At 36.5% G+C, this 21,222-nt stretch overlaps 1 protein-coding gene across 1 annotated transcript; it reads left to right on the top strand.

Moving 5' to 3' along the window:
* The first annotated feature begins 1,584 nt into the window (after nucleotides 1-1,584).
* Nucleotides 1,585-20,588, top strand: LOC110094765 (phosphoenolpyruvate carboxylase 2). Its single transcript, XM_020820088.2, has 10 exons — nucleotides 1,585-2,094; nucleotides 2,624-3,015; nucleotides 4,990-5,074; nucleotides 13,639-13,861; nucleotides 13,947-14,050; nucleotides 14,177-14,264; nucleotides 16,865-17,019; nucleotides 17,248-18,246; nucleotides 18,632-19,018; nucleotides 19,883-20,588. Exons 1-10 carry the CDS (start codon nucleotides 1,930-1,932, stop codon nucleotides 20,177-20,179), a joined length of 2,895 nt encoding a protein of 964 aa, XP_020675747.1. The 5' UTR covers nucleotides 1,585-1,929; the 3' UTR covers nucleotides 20,180-20,588.
* Nucleotides 20,589-21,222: the final 634 nt, after the last annotated feature.

Genomic DNA, 21,222 nt, shown 5'->3' with positions numbered 1-21,222 from the left:
CTCTGCTTAAGCTAAAATCAAAGAGGCCAAAGACTCATTTTTGTTACATAAAGATAGAAAATATATTTTAGAAATAATTATAATAATCCATTTTTATTCAAGGTATTCGTTGACATGGAGAGTTAGATGATTTTTTTTTTTTTGGGAATTCGAGAAAATTAAATCATAAATACAGAGTGTTGGTTCTGAGTGAATTAAATCATAAAATAGCACAATTCATGCATGTGATATTAATCGTATTTATGAGAGTATGTTGGTTCGTTGGTATGTCCTCTTAGGAATTTAATAGAAAATTGACCTTGTATAAGGGTATGTATTATTGGAGAAATAGAATGAATTGTGAAAATTTTATTAATGAGACAAAACTGTGAGGCCATTAAATCAAAGACAACAATATCTATGTTTTGGGCTAGAATATTCGGACAATAAAGTAAGAAAAATTGTGCTTCTTAGCGGTGTACGAGTATCCAATTAACTCACAAACAGAAACAGTAAAAACACCAGAACTTTTACGTGGAAAATCCTAGAAAGGGAAAAACAATAGTGCCATGCCCAATGGAAATGATTTTACTATTGTTTGAATAGATTACAAAGATTGCCCTGTCTTGAAACTTGAGGATGGTGAGATTACAATAGTTTGGAGAGTTGGGCAGAAGTCCGTTGTCAATTAATAGCCAAGTGGAAGTCTGGTGATGGTTGTGTGTCGGGCAGAATTCCTGCGACAGCTAGTGATCCAGCAGTTGTCCGCCATCAGTTGATGATTCTACGATGATCGGTGGTCCCCTGATATGAACTTAAGCTTAATTAATTAATTAACTACAAGCTTAAACTCGGATTTAATTCTACGAGTTCAAGCTCACTCCTATATAACAAAAGAGAGAATTGACTATGATTGAATCAATTATTATAATAAAATTATATATATAAAAAAAGAAATTAGAAGATAAATAATAAATAATCATTGGAGATAAGAAATCGACTTATAATTTTAAATATCTTTAATCATGTTATACTTGAACACTTTAATTATAATATATTTAAACGTATTATATATTAATATTTTTTAAATCAATCAGCTGAGGAGCTAACAAGTTGAGTCAAAGACTTCATTTGAGACCGCTTTTTTATTACTTTCTAAAGCAGTTTTTTAGTAGAAAAATTGGCTCAAATTTGACTTATTAGCTTCTCAAATTTGAGCCGACTTGACTCACTTGCACCGACATGATTTTCCCAATCATAAAATTATGTAACAATCTATTCTTTCGTAGATTATATATCATATAAATATAAAAGCTGTTGGTCCTAATGTTTTTTCGATTGATTTTGATTTGACCTAAGACCAGTATTGCGGCCCGGCTTAGAGAACTTCACTGAAGCTGGTTCGGTCCAAGATCAACGCACAGGCCGCAACGGCCGAAACTGCCACAGGTAAGACCATGCCACGTTATCTTCACAAATCGCCGAGGGAAAGAATCCAGGGCTTTCCTCAGGGTATATTCCTTCTCTAAACATCCTTACGGAACTTCTAATGGCGCAAAGCGAACTAAGTATGGAACTGTCTATAAATTAAGCACAAAGCTCATCTTCTTCCCCCCATAGGTCAATCTTCTAGTCTCCATTTGCTTCTTCGGAAGTCTTTGGTTGCCTATTCGGCTTTCCTTTGCTCTTTTACGATTTCTTTCACGGGCTTCTTCTTGCTACTCTCTTCCTTTTTTTATCTGACGTGCCCGGGGGAGGACTGAGAAGTTGTTAACTCGGTCTCGTGAGATTTCAGATTTTGTGAGGTCGCAGTTTGAGGTCGAGAAAGGCCTTTACCTTTCTGCTGGTAACAGAACACCTTCTCTCGTGTTACTGATTTGTTTTTTTTATAGTGGGCGATAGAGATTTTTGTTGGGGACCTTGAGTTTGGAGAGGGTAGGGGAAAGAGAGATGTCGAAGGGTGTGGAGAAGATGGCGTCGATGGACGCTCATTTACGGTTGCTGGCGCCGGGGAAAGTGTCGGAGGATGACAAGCTTGTGGAATACGACGCGCTGCTCCTGGATCGTTTCCTCGAGATAGTTCAGGATTTGCATGGGGAGAACATCAGGGAAACGGTAACTTTTTTTTTAGTTGTTTGTTTGATATTGTTTATCTGCAGATGAACGAGGTTCTCCTTCTCCTTGTCTTTTTTTTTCCTATTTCATTATGAAATAAAAATGAAAAACTGAATATTTTGACGTTGATTTACAAGCCGTAGTGAAAGGTTTGGTTCTCTACCAGAGTTTAACTGAGCTTTATGAAGTTTTTTTCCTTAATTAACATTGAGTCATTTCTTATTTTTCTTAAGCAAATTTTATTTCTTTTTGTTCAAATTCTGACTAAAATTTTCATATTACGATGTTCCTATGTTGCACTTTACTCTGATTTGTTCGATTACTGATATTTTCTCTGTGAAATCTACTCTTCACATGATTAGATTCAAGTTCTGTAACTTGTAGCAAGATGATTAGAAGGATTTTACTAAATTCAGGCTGCAAACGTTGTTAGTTTGAGATTGACAAATCAATCTGTGCCTAAACTTATTTGCTTAAGGAAAGTTCAGAGTGCTCATAAAGTCATAATTCTTTATTTTTATGTTGTTAGGTGCAAGAGTGCTATGAATTATCCGCAGAATATGAGCGCAAGCATGATTCTAAGAAACTTGATGAACTGGGGAGTGTTCTGACAGGCTTGGACCCAGGCGACTCAATCGTAGTTGCCAGTTCATTTTCTCACATGCTTAACCTGTCAAACTTGGCTGAAGAGGTACAGATAGCAACTCGCAGGAGGATTAAGCCCAAGAAGGGGGATTTCGCTGATGAGGCTTCTGCCACTACTGAATCGGATGCTGAAGAGACCTTCAAAAGACTTGTTGGGCGGTTCAAAAAGTCCCCACAGGAAGTTTTTGATGCTCTTAAAAATCAAACTGTAGAACTGGTTTTTACAGCACATCCAACACAGTCAATTAGAAGATCTCTTCTTCAAAAGCATGGGAGGTATTTAAATTCTTAATTTGATCTTTTTCACTTTTCATAACTACTGTTCATTAAGAAATGATTGACTGCATAAGCAGGCATTATAATTATAAAGCAACTACATGATTTCCGAGAAACATTATAAAATCTATATTAGTCAATTTCTCTTTTTCAGAGAACATGGCCTCATCTTGATCGGTCATGTCATTTTTATACCAGGGACGTTTGAAATAAACAACTTTAGTAACTAAATAACTGCTAAGAACCAATCCATGAAGCCACTTGCAGTCCAGAACAGAACAACTATTTTGTAGTTAAGAATCTTATCATTTCCTTGAATTGCCAAACATAAGAGTTGCAGCTAACCATTTAAATTTGTTGTTCATTAAACCAAAAGTTGTTGTTTTTCTAGACACTATAATTACAATATTTTTTTTTTCAAAACTTCGATTTCACATATATTAATTTTTAGCTATGTGGCAACATTGTCATTTCACCTTCTCATTTATTGCTTGTCATGACTAATTTGTCTTATAGTTTGACATGCGTGCCAAACTCGTGGAATGTTTTTTTTTTTTTTTTTTCCTAATTTTTTTTGCTGACCGTTGATGATGTGTTTTCAAAAGTCCGTCTCATCTATACTTTGTTTTTCATTTATTTGATCCCTCGTTTAAATGAGTCATCACCTCACCATCATCATTGACCTTGGCTCATCTTTTTTCAGGCAGCTTTATTTATCCTTCTACACGATTCACTCTTGTGAAGTTTTGAATATCGCATCAACACTTATATGAATCTTACTGCAGAATTTCTATGTATGCCACCTTATGTTAACAAATTCTATCTTATTCCTCTCATTTATTTATTTTTTTTCTACCCTCACATTTAGCGCATTCCATTTAGCTCTTTCCGGCCTAAAGGTGGCAATATTAGTATAAATTTGATGCTCAAAGTTTCTTTGAAAACTGCACAAATTTCAAGTTGAGTCATGAGGCATATTCTTGCTTGAAAATAATATATATATATATATATATATATATATATATATATATATCTGTGTGTGTGTATGTATAGTCTACATAAATACAATTCTTTCTTTTTGTTAGATTTTTTTGTATTAATTTTTGTTAAAAAATAATATTTTGTGGAAAATAAAATATGATTACGTTTGTTTTGTGCTATTTAATTTGTAAGTCATTTCAAGTTGTCAAACCCTTGGTTTTATTTGTCTTAATAAGTTTGAGTTAACTAAAATTGATTTTGGATGGGATGGAAATCAATCCATTGAATCTTTAGATCTATGAAAGGGGTTGCACAAAGTGTTGTTCGGGATCACACATCCTATTTTAGTCTAGCAAGCTGAAATCGAGCCTTAATTTGAGTCCAAGTCAATTTTGAGCCGAAGTGAATCAAAAATTTTTAGTTTAAGCCAGATCCTTTTGCTCTAACTCGGCTCAAAGTCACCCTTGTTTGCACCATTCATTTAGCAGCCTGTCATTAAATGTTTAAAAAAGGTGTAATCTCATTCATAATGCCCTTTGCTAATGCTAGGTTGGCAGAGGTTGCTTTTATAAACTTGTCCCATCTATGTAGAGAGCCAATTTTATGACTCCAATTCATAGGTCTATAGCATAATGGGTGGAAGTTAATCACTGCCATAGGCCTTCCTCTTGTCATTCAAATGGATCAACAAGCAAATTTACATGATGATTAATTTGATGTTTTATTTTAGTTTTATTACTTTAAGTACAAATGCTCATTGTATGGGTACTCTATATCAATTTCTGATGGCATTACTTTTACTTTCAGATCTAGAAAATTGCTCCGTTTAGACACTAGTTTATGCATGTATTATTAAAGGTCAAATACTTGTGATTTGAATGGCATGTTTTAGGAAGTTCTTAAAATCGGGTAGATTGACTATAATAGCGTTGAGTCAACCTTTTAATATTATGTTCTTTAAGTTTTTAAATTCTGAGCCAAATTTTCCCTCAGGATAAGGAACTGTTTAATTCAGTTGTATGCCAAAGATATTTCCCCTGATGATAAGCAGGAGCTTGACGAGGCCCTCCATAGAGAGGTAATGCTTTTATATGTAAATGTTAATTTCTTTTTTTCTAAATGCATGCTGGATTCTCATTGACATCACCTTTTCTGAGTTTTTTAGTACATTCAGTGTGGATATATGTTTGCTTAGCGCCTTAGCCTCTTTTAATAAAGATTTTTTTTAATAAGTTTTGATTCAGAAAGATTATTCAAATTTGGTGTATCTTCACATTATGGTGGTTCCAAGATATAGACATATCTTTCATTGATACCCGAACATTCTAGTTTTCTGAAAAATCAAGTGCATCATGTTCTTATAATTCCCATAATTACTTTGATGAATTCCTTTCACGAAAACATAGAGAATTAACACAAATTGAACTGGTTCAAGTAGTAGTTATGAATGCATGCCTGATTTATGTTCCAGAGAAATTTGAGTAAATATGAAAAAAAATAATAGACTCCTCGGGAGGCACTACTCAGGAAGTAGTTGCCAGAGAAGGTTGAATGTATAATATTGTATATATTGAAAGAGATGTTGCAGGATCGTCTGATCTGAATGCTCATTGCAATCCATGCATAGTTTGGCTGAAGTTTTGATTCAGGGCTAGAAGTTTACAGTCGTCAGAAATCCAAGCTAATTGCATTATTTCTTACTTATCTTTTGAGGTCTTATGAAGTTTTTGTTTTCTATTTTTGCTGGTTCTATGTTTAGAATTTTTTTAGTGGTCCATGCCACTGTAGCTTCCATAAGAGTATGGGGTGTTCCACTATCATAGTCGGACTTGCACTATAATTGGAATGCATGATGCATTCTATTGTACTGCAAGAAATTAAATATTTTATTTTACAATCTAAAACATTATTTGGTACAACCTTAGGTCTAAGCACAAGGCAAGTCCTTGCCTATGTACCTTACTATGATGCACCGACACTTCTCCTCAAAGATGCGTGCAGTGTCTGAAACGTATTCGACATGACACACATCTGACACTCCTCCAACACGTGCCGGACACGCCGAAAACGTGTCCGATTAAAAAAATATTAAATATAAATTGGACATGCATGTCCGACACGTATCTTAAATTTTTTATGAATTTTTTTAAATATAAATTTTTGTATTTAAAATTTTTACTCATTTAAAATATAAAAACTTAATTTCTTATCATATCCACAACATCAAATCAATCGCCCGCACTTAATATCTCATTCATCAAATATTTTCATTTTCATTTCTCTTTGGCGGGTTACAACTTTGATTTCACTACAATGTTCGATGTCATCTCAATATTGACGTCTGACGTCATTACAACATTAACATTTCAAAACGATCTTCATATCAAAGCCTGACGCTGTCTTAACATTGATGCTCGATGCTAGCAATTTCTACACCTACAACTTGACATCTCTTCTCTGTCCAACGCCTTCTCAACATCGACGACCAACACTCTCTTAACATCGACGACCAACACCCTCTCAACATCGACGATAAATGCTCTCTTAACATTGACGCCCAATATTTACTGCATAAAATCAATGTCCGACTCTCGACAGCATTGTCATTTCCTCTCTCGATGACTGATAAACGACATCGACGCTCGACTCTCGACATACTGATATTAAATCATTTCAAGCACAAATTCTAGTTAAACTTCTTATTATTCTAAATCATTTTTAAAATTATATTTATTCAATTTTTATACACTATTTTTAAAATATAAAAACTATAATACCATGTCGAACCCGTGTTCGTGTCCTATATTTTCAATAATTGATATGTCCTGTGTCCGTTCCATGTTGTATCCGTGTCGCCGTAGCCTATAATGGGTTCATCGCACTTTATAGTAAAAATATCAATTGGTCTATGGGAATTCCCATCCCTATCGTGGAATTTAAAGGAAGATTATTTGTCATAAATTATGTTAGATGTCATTGGTGTTACCCAGAAATATAGGTACCCTTGGAAATCACTGATTTTGAAAAATAGCTTTGAGGGTCTTTAGTTTGGGATTTGTTGATCTTTAGATATTGTATGCAAAGTTTATCCTATTATAAGTAGGATTTTTTTTTATTGGACTATTACCTAAGTATTAATGAATAAATTCTATTCATTGGATGTTAAGTTGTTTGCCTTATTACAAATATGAAGCTTGATGGGGAATCCGTGGAATCATATTGTTATGACACAGGTGCAGAAATTTAAATTGCAGCAACCACAAATCAAATTTGTAGGAGAAAACCTTGATGGAAACCACAAGAAAAGTTTTGAAATTGCTGAAATAATCAAGAAAGAGGACAAGATATAGTGGATCTTCAATTCGAGAGGAAGATTCTTCCCTCCAACTCTCTAATCGAAGACTAGAGCCCAAACAAACTTAGGAGAATCACAAATTCTGCATAAAAAATCACATAACCTAATCCTAGAGAGAAAAGAACTACATAAAGAAAAAAATACCCATACAATTCCCTAAACAACCCTTAATTTTGAATTTTTCCTCCTAAAGCTTTTATTAATTAAATCCCAAATCCCCTCTTAACCATGTTGGGCCCCATTGGGTCATCCGCCCCTTTGCTAGGCGACAGATTTATTCCGCCTAGAATAAATCTGAACCGGTCTAGGTTGGACCTGTTCAACTGACTCATGAGTCGGTCTAACAATACCCCCCTCCCAAAGACTCACATTATCCTCAAGGTGAAATGATGGGAATTGGGTCTTCACCCTCTCATAGGCTCCCAAGTGATGTCATAGTCTGGTAGGCTCTTATATTTACCCCTTAAAGCTCCAAAGGCTCCAACACCACTTCCAAATTCTTAGTCAGTGTCGCCAATAACGCTGCACTAGCTGCATGCTCCCCTAGGGCCCTCATCAATTGTGAAAATGGAATACTGGATGTATGCTAGTATTCGGGGGCAACCTCAGGCGATAAGCCACTGCTCCAATCTTTTCCAATATCTCATACGGGCCAAACTACCCCGGGGCCAGTTTCTCGTTTCTCCTGTTGGCTATCGGCCCATCGTCCTTTATTTGTGAGGATGTAATTTTAAAAATACCTTATTCCCAATTTGGAACTGGATGTCCTTCTTGTGTCCATATGTTTGCTTATTCATAATATGTTATGCTCTCATCAAGTGCCTCTTTAACTCCTCTAGCATCATATCTCTTTCCTCTAAGTATTGTTTTATTGAAGAGACTGGTGTGCTCCCCTACCAAAAATGCACCATGTGTAAGGGATCTCTATCATACAAGAATTTGAATGGGTCAGCTGAGAAACTGAGTGGTAAGACGTGTTGTACCAATACTTTTCCCACGCTTGCCATTCGAGGTGTTTCTGAAGCAAAACACTACAAGTCTCCAAACTTCTGTTGACTATCTCCGTTTATCCATCTGTCTGAGGGTGGTAGGTGGTAGGTGGTCCTCCTTTTGAGAATGATACCCTACGGCCTGAACAGCTCTCTCCAAAATTGACTGAGAAACACCTTATCTCAATCAGATACTATCGACTATAGGATTCCATGCAATCTAACCACCTCCCTGGTGAATGTGGCTGCTACTATAACGGATATATAGGGATGTTATAAGGGAATAAAATGAGCATATTTATTGAACCTGTCAACCACCATTATAATCACTGTGAACCCCTCAGATCGTGGTTGCCCATTTATAAAATCCATAGTTACCTCTTCCCATACTCTGTCTGGAAGAGCTAAGGGTTGAAGTAATCCCTCTAAAAGCATAGCCATGTACTTATTTCTCTGACATACCTCACACCTAACTACCAGCTCCTCCACATCCTTATGCATCATTTCCAATACAATTCTACTGTCAACCTTCTGTAGGTCTTCTGCACCCCCGAATGACCTCCAACTGCGCTCCCATGAAATTCCAGCAAATAGGGAATATGAACCAAGGTTTGTAGCATCACAAACCTCCCTTAGTACAAAAGTCTTTCTCCGTCGAGGGAGTAGTCTGGGTGACTGCTCTAATTTTTTAGTAAATCCTTCATACTCTTCCTCAGCTCCTCATCCTATATATTTTCTTCTTTGATAGCCCCCAACCTATCATCAGTGGTACTAAAATTACCTTCTCTTGGAGCTCCCCCACACATCTTGATAAAGCATCAACCACCTTATTCTCTAATCTTGGTCTATACTGGATCTCAAAATCATAGCCTAACAGTTTGGACAATCACCTTTAATGCTCCTCAGTCACCATCATTTTCTCTAGCAAGTATTTCAAGCTCCTATGGTTTGTCCTGACAATGAAATGCCGACCCAACAAGTATGAACGTCACTTTTGAATAGCTAACATAATGGCCATCAATTCCCTCTCATATATTGACTTCAACCTAGCTTTGGTTGTCAACAATTGGCTGAAGTAGACAATGGATCTATGATTCTGGATGAGCATGACCCCCAACCCATATCTTGATACATATGTCTCCACCACAAAGATCTGATTGAAATCTGGTAGAGCCAAAACTAGTATTGTGGCCATGCATGGTTTTTTCAGGCGCTCAAAGGTTTGGGTAGCCATCTCTCCCCACAAGAAGTTATCCTTCTTCAGTTGCTATGCCAAGGGCCAGGCTATGGTGATGTATCCCCTCACGAATCTCCTATAATAACTAGTCAACCCTAGGAAATTCCTCAATTCTCTCAAATTCCTAGGTAGAGGCCACTTTTGTATCATCTCAATTTTGGTTTGATCAGCAGCCACTCCCTCCTGGGATACCACGTGCCTCAAGTACTCCATACTAGCCTGTCCAAAGCTGCACTCTTTAGGTTGGCCCTCAGCTGATGCTCTTGTAGAACTCCTAAAATCACCCTCAAATGCTCCTCCTTGGACCTACTATACACTAGTATGTTGTCAAAGAAAACTAATACAAACTTTCGAAGGTATGGTCAGAATACTCTATTCATAAAGGACTAGAAATTAGTGAGACCAAACAACATCACTAAGAATTCGTAGAGCCTCTTGTATGTCCTGAATGTAGTCTTCTGGACATCCTCCTCTCTCATCCTGATCTGGTGATAACTGATCGACTGCATATCCATCTTAATAAACACTACTGCTCCATGCAGCTCATCCAGTAGCTCATCGATCACTAGAATGGGGAACTTGTCTGACATAGTTTCTTTATTCAAGGCACGTTAGTACACACAAAACCTCCAGCTCCCATACTTTTTCTTGACCAGTAAGACCGGGCTAGATAAAGGACTCACACTTAACCTGATAATTCCCGCCTCCAACATTTCACTGATCAGTTTCTCTATCTTGTCCTTCTAAATTTAGGGGTAGCGGTACAAGTAAACCCTGATCGGAGATACCCTCTCCCTCAAGGTGATGGCGTGCTCCAGCTCCCTCAGTGGTGGTAGGCATTGGGGTGGTTGAAAACTCCGCCCCTTGAACTGCTGAATGAGTGGTTGTACTGAAAAAGGGATGTCTCCCCCTTCCTCCAGTGAAATACCTTTTAAACTCTTCAGTTCCACCAAAATTCATTCCCCCGCCTCCTTTATGGTCCTGACCATAGTCTTGAGAGATACCATGGCCCTGAAGAATCATGCATCTCCTTGTACCACCATCCTTTTTCCCTCCACCATCAGCTCCATTATCAGTGCTCCCTAGTTGACCTTGGTATCTCCCAAGGTCTGTGGCTACTTCATCTGCAAGATGACATCAATGCTTCCAAAATCTAATAGAAGAAAATCCTCCCTTACTTGGACCCCCTGGTGAGTCAGCATGACTACCCTACAAACTCCTCTACCCATCTCCGTTTTCCAATGTTCATCAACACCCCCATATCCCCTAGTGTCTACCAATTTCACCCCCAACTGGTCTACAACCTGATTGGAGATAAAGTTGTGGGTAGCCCACTGTCGATCAACACTACCACCTCCATATCTGCTATATCTTCTTTAACTTTCATGGTGTAATTTGGGGTGAACCTTACCACTGAGTTCAATGAGACTTCCGTCATGTCCAGATGTAGCCTCTCCTCTTCCTCTACCATTTCCCCACTCTCACCTCCCTTAATTTCCTCATCATCACGGTAGGTGAGAACCTGACAAGTTCAGTCCTTACAAATGTGCCCCGGCGTATACTTTTCATCACATCTGAAACACAACCCTTTTGGCCACTTCTCTTGCAACTCAGTGAGTTTCTTGAAGTTTCCCCCAAATCCCTCTCCAGTCTTCTCCTTTGGGGCCTCATGTAGGCTTCATGGTGCGGGTCTCTTGCGAGCTAGGAAGATGGTGGTCATCATATATGACCCCCATGAACTGTTGCCTCTAGCCCCCCTCTCCAGATGATTTTGGTCCTCAATCAACTGCACTAGCTCCATGGCTTCCCCCAAGTCATGCGGCTTCATCACTTTAACAGCCGCTCGGATATCTGGCTTGAGCCCCTTCAAGAAGTTCCCCTCCAACACAGTCTTAGAAAGCTGATTCAACCTGCTAGCTAGGTACTCAAATATGTCACTGTACTCTACCACAGTCGCCTCCTGCATTAGGGCGAAGAACTACTCATAGAAATTCCCTCTTCTACTGGTTTAAAAACATTCTAGTAAACAGTCATTGATTCCCTCCAACTCTGAATGGGTCGGCTAATGTCACTCCACTGATACTATGCCAATACTTTCTCTTCCAAACACAGACAAACCGCCGTCAAATTTTCCTCCTTCGTCAACCCATTGACAGCGAATTACCTCTCTACCTTGTAGATCCACGCATGTGCGTCCTCACCCTCTAAGATGGGAATTTTTAGCTTACTTACCCTTGGATCGCCTCTGTTTCCCCTGAATCCTCCGTAGTCTCCCATTCACCAAAAAGTAGGTGCTCCTCAAGTGTCACGATCTTCCCTTCTGCGCTCAAATCTAAATTTTCTTCAAAATCCCCCCTCCTTTCAAAATCAACACCTCGGCTTTCATAATCCTCCTCTCTTCTTGCAAAATCAACACCTCTTCGCTCGTACACAATACTCATCTCCTCCCTAGAAATTGGCTCTAGCAGAGGCATCCCGTCTCCCCCCTCGAAAATCGCCACCTCTTGATTCTCCCCTCCCCTAAAAGGATTAGTGTTTTCACGTCTCCCTTGGCCATTGATGGCTTCCTTCACATCAGATGTCGCCGTATTGGATTTAGCTTCAAGTAGCTTCTTCAGCATCTCTTCGACTACGATGAACTTTCCATCAATCTTTTTATGGACGGATGAAAATTGGTTTTGAAAACCTAAAATTGTTTCCTCAAAATTAGATTTTAGTTGATATAATCCTCCCTCTAATCCAATTTCCTTCCGGCCATTGATACCCTTAGATCGACGTGCTTTGATGCCAATTTGTTATTGACACAGGTGCATAAATTTAAATTCCAGCAAGCACAAATCAGATTTGTTGGAGAAAACCTTGATGGAAACCACAAAAAAAGATTTGAAATTGTTGAAATAATAAAGAAAGAGGACAAGATAAGCAAACCTAGGAGAAACACAAATTCTGCATAAAAAATCACATTACCTAACCCTAGAGAGAAAAGAACTACTTCAAGTAAAAAAAATCAATAAATTCCCTAAATAACCCTTGATTTTGAATATTTCCTCCCAAAACTTTCATTAATTAAATCCCAAATCCACTCTTAACCTTGTTGGGCCCCATTGGGCCGTCCGCCCCTTTGCTCCCGCTTGGAATAAACTTGAAACAGTCCAAGTTGGACCGCTTCAACAGGCTCATGAGCCGGTCTAACACATATCTCATGAATTCAGTTGCCGTAAGTTTTTTTCTTCTTTCTTCTTTTTTCAATCTATATTCTGATCTATTTACTTTTGCCTAAATTTCTTAATTATCACTTGCAATTATGTGATTGGTTTTATTCAAATCCTTGTGAACTTATATTTCACTCATTGCATGAATGCCTGTTATGCTTTTTTGACATCCTTGATGTGAAATCTCTATTGTGAGGAATCCATCACCTACTTTACACAACCTTGATGTTCTATTTATTACTATGCATCAGTAATACAAAATAATTGTTTGGGTTAATTGTTTTTCTTCTTGATAATTTTTGCATTCCAAACCATGAATGTGCTACAGCATCATTAAAAAGTATATCTTTTGCATAACATCACTTTTCTTATTTATTTTTTATTTTTTTAAATATCATTAGCATCTTAACCCTTAGACATTAATGCATCCCATATCAACTATACAAGTAGGATGTACTACAAGCTCTACCACCAAACCCAAATAAATAGAGCAAGCCTTGATTCTCATGATAGCTGGAAAGGACTTTATGCTTACGAATGTCTGGAGATTTTTCTACCTTAGGAAGAATCCATTTCATTTTGCACATTGAATTTAAAACTAAAATTAACGCTTCTGATAACTTGGTCTGATCTTGTACTCTGCTTCCGCATATTATGTGGAAATTGCCACTATTTTTATGACGATTTCTGTTTTTCTATCCGCCTGATTCGGATGCTCTCTCATTTTTATTCTGATCCCCTTATAAGAGCAGATGGTCTTTTTCCTATATATGCTTGATTATCAGAGACTTCTTACCTATTTCATTGTTTCAGTTCTATTATTTTTTGACTTCTTTAAATTTTTTTTAGATTCAAGCTGCATTTAGAACAGATGAAATCCGAAGAACTCCTCCCACACCACAAGATGAGATGCGGGCAGGGATGAGTTATTTCCACGAGACGATATGGAAAGGTGTTCCTAAGTTCCTGCGGCGGGTTGATACAGCTTTGAAAAACATTGGGATAGATGAGCGTGTTCCTTACAATGCACCACTCATTCAGTTTTCTTCTTGGATGGGTGGTGATCGTGATGGTAGGATGACAATTGATTTGATGGTTTCTCACATCTATTGAATTAATTTTTAGGCAGCATTTGTTCTGTTTTGCAATTGATACAGGCAATCCTAGAGTGACGCCAGAGGTGACAAGGGATGTGTGCTTGTTATCTAGATTGATGGCTGCAAACTTATACTTCTCCCAAATTGAGGATCTAATGTTCGAGGTATCAAAACTTTCAAATGCTTATTTTTGCTAATTGATCTTTTTTTTTAGATTTCTACTGCCATGGTTATTTAAAGATATTTTTCATCTGGCTTTGCTTCATTCCTGTATTTTACTTTGATTGCAGTTGTCTATGTGGCGATGTAGTGATGAACTTCAACTACATGCTGATGAGCTGCACCGCTCCTCAAAGAAAGATGCAAAACACTATATAGGTATATGTGATACTTTAAGCCGTGACATTAAGAGTATTTATTTTTCTTTTTGCTGGTATTATGGTCTCATTTTCTGCAAACTCTTCCATGTAGTACAAATCCTCAGTTTTCTATTGGATTTTTTTTTTTTTTTTCATTATGTCGGACGTCTTAGGATCTAGGATTTTTAATACAAATCTAATATGATTAAAAAAAAATCTTAAAACATACATGCAAGCTTTGTATGCCATAAAGTATTAATCACAAACAATTATTCACTACTTTGGATGAAAATTGAAAACTCAATGGTGATTAATTCAAATGAAAATTCATTCTTCCTATACTTGAAGTTGAAGGTGATGATTAAAAGCTCCTATTGAAGAAAGCCACACAAATGATTTGAATTGACACACTGGTTGGAATCTAGATTTTATCAAATTTGACCAAACACAATCACCCTTTCTAACCAATAATTTAGGATAAATGTTTATCATAAAGATATACAAATGATGACTTCTCATTAGAGTCAACCACTCGAAGCAACCTTATCGAAGGCCATGAAATTTTGATATCATTAAGCAATCATTTCAAAACTTGGAATCTAAATAATAGGTCTTTTTCTTTATGATTTTTAATTGTTTTGAATCACAATCAATGTAATTGACACACTGGTTGGAATCTAAATTTTTATTTTACGCAATTTTTTTTTCTTCTTCGAAACTACTTGGGGCTTATACTTCACCTCACAAATGTAAAACTTCTCAATAGTCAATACCCAATTGTGTAATTTTAAACCTTGAAATTAAATTATTACTTTTAAAGTTTTTCTTGCAAACTCCACGATATGTGGCATATTACTTTTTTTTTTTTTTTTTTGTAAATAAGATTCAAGCTGTGTAGCCAAGGTGATCAGTAAATATTGTCTTATTTCTCACGTAATAACTGTCTTGCCTTTTTATAATTCTTAGTATTATCAGTTACTAATTGTACAATATAATTTGAGCCCACCCATTCAATAACTTAAACAATAAAGAACGCAAAATAGTTGCATCCTTCGTGAGATCAAAAGCATCCAAACTCCACTCAGAGAATAAATAAGAAAATTGATTAAGGTTATATTTCTACTAACTCTTCATTCATCAGCCATTGAGGTACACCCAATTTTTTTCTAAGTATGTTTGTATGAATCAATAAGTACTCTTTATTATTCATTGCAATTTCTTAATGAGTTCACTCTCATTTTGTAATATGAAGGGATTTTGTAACTTGGACCAATAGCAACAATTGCATTGACAACTTTTTGTGCAAATGACGAATTCAATGCATTGAAAGTTATGCCATAATTGAAAAACCATCTTTGAAGAGCTAAATCTGCACGATATATAGCATTTTTAGATGTCAATACACTTTTTAAGGAAGGTTGTAAGTCTAGGTTTGTTTTAGTTGCAAAATAGTTTTCTATATCATAAATCTTTCTCATCCCTTCATCAATTTCTAATGCTGTGCATTTGAATTTAGTGATTTGGAAAGAGAAGAAGGGGTTTCTTCTTTAATGTTTTGATCTTTTTTAATGTATTATATTATAAATTAATTAATTTTATATTTTAAAATTTTTAGGTCAAAAATTCAACTATTGGATCTTAAATCAATGGTTTTTAAATGCCTGTAGTTTGAATTGGCCGGTTTTATAAAATTGGATCCAATTCGACAATTTAATGGTTGAGCCGGCTATTCAAACTGGTTGAATTTGATTCAATGCAATTTCGATTTTCAAATCGAACCACACCAGTTCTCGATTGAATCAGTTAGTCCAGTCCAATTCTTAAAACATTACAAAATACTAGAAAATTTCAGTTTTCAAACCGAAACATACCAGTTCTTGATTGAACCAGTTAGTCGGGTCTTATTCTTAAAACATTACAAAATACTAGTAATTTTTAGTGATAATAATGATTTTTTTCTAATAGTGATTACCTATTAATTACATGATTTTTTTCCATAGTAGACCGTCTAATTTTATTTTGATTTATTATACAGACACTATTTGTATATGATTTTATGGAATTTAGCATAGTTTTATCATAAAAAGTGAAATTTTTCTGATGAAAAGTTTCCCGCGATGGGAGAATCAAATTGGTTCATATTTGGTGAGCCGAGGGATTAATTTAAATACTTAAAAAAAGTATGGAATTAAAGTGGACGCACCTAATGGTTCAAGTGCTAATTTAGTCATTTACTCCCGCATATTCGTATCTCCCTACTCTCCTTGCCTAAGTTTTTAATGGCTTTTAACGGGTCTACCTAATAATCAGGTGTCTTATCTCTATCTTTTTCATGTTTACTTTTGCAAAAGTGATGCTTGCTTATTTTTATCCCATTATAATGTTTCCGCACAAGGAGGATGTAACTGAAATTGGAAATATCTGCTGATTATAAATCTAGAAATGTTGCATTGAAGTACAATTGAAATTTAATATAAATCAAATCTTTATTAAAAACTTTTGATGTGCCAATAAAGATGGTTTAGGGTATATTTTAGTATCACGTTCACTAGTTTTAATGTTTGAATTATTTAAGTATGATATATATCCACTGATATGTACTCCTTCACTTTTATTTAGAGTTCTGGAAGAGGGTTCCTCCAAATGAGCCATATCGTGTTATACTTGGTGATGTGAGAGATAAGCTATACAATACGCGAGAGAGAACACGCCAAGTACTGTCAAATGGAATTTCTGATATTCCCGAGGAAGCAACTTTTACCAATGTTGAGCAGGTTCATCCTCATTTTTCATTAATGACATTATTTATGGATGTTATTTGGTGCAAAAATGATTCTGATTTAAGGTATCTGCATGTTGTTTCTTGTAGAGAACCACTTAAATGCCATGTAGATTGAATTTTGTCTTTTTGATTTTCGTCATTTTTGAATTTTTTTGAACCTAGAATTATACATCCACCAAAATGTAGTGTTATTATATAATAATCTGGTCTTTTGTCACAGTTTTTGGAGCCATTGGAGCTATGTTACAGATCACTTTGTGCCTGTGGCGATAGGCCGATTGCTGATGGAAGCCTTCTAGACTTTCTCCGCCAAGTATCTACCTTTGGCTTGTCTCTTGTGAGACTTGACATCCGACAAGAATCTGATAGGCACACTGATGTTATTGATGCCATTACTAGGCATCTTGAAATTGGATCTTATCGTGAATGGCCTGAGGAAAAGCGTCAGGAGTGGCTATTATCTGAGCTTAGCGGAAAACGCCCTTTATTTGGTTCTGATCTGCCCAAAACTGAAGAAATTGCTGATGTTTTAGATACATTCCAGGTGCTTGCTGAACTTCCTTCAGATAGCTTTGGAGCTTATATCATATCAATGGCAACTGCTGCATCTGATGTTCTGGCTGTGGAGCTTTTGCAAAGAGCCTGCCATGTGACGACACCCCTCAGAGTAGTGCCACTATTTGAGAGACTTGCAGATCTTGAGGCAGCTCCTGCAGCTCTAGCTCGGCTTTTTTCTATAGATTGGTATAGGAATCGCATCAATGGAAAGCAGGAAGTTATGATTGGATATTCAGATTCTGGCAAGGATGCTGGGCGTCTCTCCGCAGCTTGGCAACTATATAAAACTCAAGAGGAGCTCGTAAAAGTAGCCAAGGAATTTGGCGTGAAGTTAACAATGTTCCATGGCCGAGGTGGAACTGTTGGGAGAGGAGGCGGTCCTACTCACCTTGCTATATTGTCTCAGCCACCAGATACCATTCATGGATCACTTCGTGTTACAGTGCAAGGTGAGGTTATTGAGCAATCGTTCGGAGAAGAGCATTTGTGCTTCAGAACACTGCAACGTTATACTGCTGCTACTCTTGAACATGGAATGCAGCTCCCAATATCTCCCAAGCCAGAATGGCGTGCATTGATGGATGAAATGGCTGTTGTGGCCACAAATGAATATAGATCTATCGTCTTCCAAGAACCGCGTTTTGTTGAATATTTCCGCCTGGTAAGTAATTCTATTTTTTGATGGTCTTGCTTAGGCAAATTATTAGGTGCGGACACCGGACAGAGAGAATCATCCAGATTTCTCTCTGTTTACAGTAAAAGCGTAGTCAAAGTGTGGCTGTTACAGTGCTTTGACTGTGCTTTTACTATAGACAGAGAGAAATCCGGATGTACCTCTCTGTCAAATGTCCGAACCTAATAATTTCTCCTTGCTTGGATGCTCAGAATTGTGGTGAAAGGAAATGAAAAAAAGATTTCAATTTTCAAATCAATGAATCAACCCACGACTGTTTGTATTTCATTTCGTTCGTTTCCCATCAAATCAACAACACCTGTATCTTAATGATCAGGTCATTATGGAAATTTCTCTACTGTTTGTTTGGCAGGCAACACCAGAACTCGAGTATGGTAGAATGAATATTGGCAGCCGGCCATCAAAGAGGAAACCCAGTGGAGGAATAGAGTCACTGCGTGCAATCCCATGGATCTTTGCATGGACTCAAACAAGATTTCATCTTCCTGTATGGCTTGGATTTGGTGCGGCATTTAAACACGTCATCGAAAAGGACAAAAAGAATCTTAATATTCTACGAGAGATGTACAATGAGTGGCCATTTTTCAGGGTTACAATCGATTTGATTGAGATGGTTTTCACTAAAGGCAGCTCAGGCATCGCTGCTTTGTATGATAAATTGTTGGTTTCCACTGATCTACTGCCATTTGGAGAGCAGCTGAGAGCCAACTATGAAGAAACAAAGCGCCTTCTTCTGCAGGTGAGCTTCCCTATTCTGTTTTATTTGAACTAATTAAGATCTGTTTGCTGGTGCTTGCAATAAACTTCTGCTGCCTTTATATATTGGGATGCCTTTGTTAAGGCTACTAAGATCTTTTATTTACTATCTTTATCATTTTAATGATTATATTGCTAGCAGTACTATGCCTAGAGTTGGTTATGTTGCTTTGAAGATAATATCTGTGGTGCTGCTAGCTGTCCATAAATTGAACTTGTAGGACGAAGGATAGAAGATGTAAATAAGATAGAAAAATTAAATTACTGTGAAAGATTAGAACAACCATTTAGAATCAAAATAGCATGGATAGAACTCGTGCAAAAAAATTATCAAAATAAAATTTGACGCCTCAAGAAGCATTCAAGAAGATCATCTTCAACCGAACTCCATACCACCGTATGTCATCTGTCATTTGTTCCATTTGAACTCCAAATCGCACGTCAAATTCCGGTTGGCGAACAATGCGACACCAATATTGACATCAGGCTGTTCACATATGCTAAAAAAATTCTCTGCAGGATTTGCTATAGAAGCATGCGAAAGAAAGAAAAAACACTTCAAAGATGGTTACGTTCGCTGGAAGCGCTCGAAAGAAGAAGAAATGGCGTCCGATTGGAAAAGAATGACTGCATTACAGACTGGAAAATGGATTTTTCGGTTGGAGATGCCCTAAGAAATGTAGAATGATTCATAAAACCAATCTCAAATATATAGTTGATTCTATCAAAGTGGAAATAACTTCTGAATATATTTGCCAGAGAATTATATACGCTTTGCTTGCTTTCTTACATATACAAATCATTTTGATTATATCAAAATAACAATAAACTAAGAAATCTTCCATAGGTGGCTGGTCACAAAGATCTTTTGGAAGGTGATCCCTACCTGAAACAAAGACTCAGACTCCGTTATCCTTACATAACAACTCTGAATGTTTGGCAAGCTTACACACTGAAGCGGATTAGAGATCCAAGTTATCATCTAACTGCAAAACCTAATCTATCGAACGAGAGAACGAATTCTATCAAACCTGCTGCTGAACTGGTAAAGCTTAATCCCACAAGTGAATATGCTCCTGGGCTGGAAGACACCCTGATTTTGACTATGAAGGGCATTGCTGCTGGTTTGCAGAACACCGGCTAAACTTCGGCTTCGTTTGGGACGGTTTTTTATTGTTTTTAAAGCAGCTTTCTATTATAAAAATTAAAATATTTGTACTAAAAAGCTGCTTTAAGAAACAGCAAAAGAGCCGTCCCAAGCAAAATCTTCATCATCAAGTCTTAAGTTTAATTTCAGAAATATGTATATTATAATACATATGGGTTACTTATATGTTTGCCAACTCTATTATGTTATCTTTGTATGTAGTACCTATGAGTGGTATCAATTTGAGTCAAAAACCATGGAGATGCTTTTCCAGCTTCCTGTATTTGCTGAGATGAAGAGATTCACCGTCTCTTGTACCGTTGTGTGTATGTATCTTTAATAGTAAAATAAAGCTTGGGAGACACTGCATACAAGGTGGTATGCCATGAATTCCCATTTGAAGCCATCTTATTTTGTGAATATTAGGCTGAGTTTAGTATAGCATATTGTCTGTTTAAATTATTTGGTTTAGAAAGCTGTTTTAGAAAGCAGTAAGAAAGTTATCCCAAACGAGGTCTAAGGTTACGTTTGGAACTGTATTGTTACCGCTTTCTAAAATAATTTTTTAGTACAAAAGTTTCTTATTTAAGAAATTTCTGTATTAAAAAGTTGATTTATAAAGCGGTAAGAAAGCTGTCCCAAACAAAGTCTAAGATTTCATTTGGGATAACTTTCTTACTGCTATCTAAAATAATTTTTAGTACAAAAATTTTTAATTCAATAAATTTTTGTAATAAAAAGTTGCTTTGCTTCAGAAAGAAGAAAGAAAGCAATCTCAAATAAAACCTAAGGTTTCATTTGGGCCAACTTTCTTGCTACTTTTTGAAATAGTTTCTAGGTCAAATTTTTTTAATTTAAAAAATTTTATATCAAAAAGATTCTTAAGAAAGTAATAAGAAAATTGTTTAGGATTCGTTTGGTTTGATCCTTTAATTATTTTCTACAGTAATTTTTTAGCACAAAACTTCTATGAAAGTTCTAAAAAAATAATAGCAAAAAATTATTCCGAACGAAGCTTAAGAACTGATTTGTTCACTATA

This window comes from Dendrobium catenatum, unplaced genomic scaffold, assembly GCF_001605985.2.
Source record: "Dendrobium catenatum unplaced genomic scaffold, ASM160598v2 fragScaff_scaffold_659, whole genome shotgun sequence".
NCBI classification, from domain to species: Eukaryota; Viridiplantae; Streptophyta; class Magnoliopsida; order Asparagales; family Orchidaceae; genus Dendrobium; species Dendrobium catenatum.
This window is presented reverse-complemented; position numbering and strand designations above follow the sequence as displayed.

Bases quoted from the DNA above. Each gene is read 5' to 3' on its own strand.
- LOC110094765 (XM_020820088.2), top strand. From the start codon at position 1,930: ATGTCGAAGGGTGTGGAGAAGATGGCGTCGATGGACGCTCATTTACGG. The intron at 13,862-13,946 runs GTAGGATGACAA...CAATTGATACAG, and splicing joins GATGGGTGGTGATCGTGATG to GCAATCCTAGAGTGACGCCA. The intron at 18,247-18,631 runs GTAAGTAATTCT...TTTGTTTGGCAG, and splicing joins TTGTTGAATATTTCCGCCTG to GCAACACCAGAACTCGAGTA.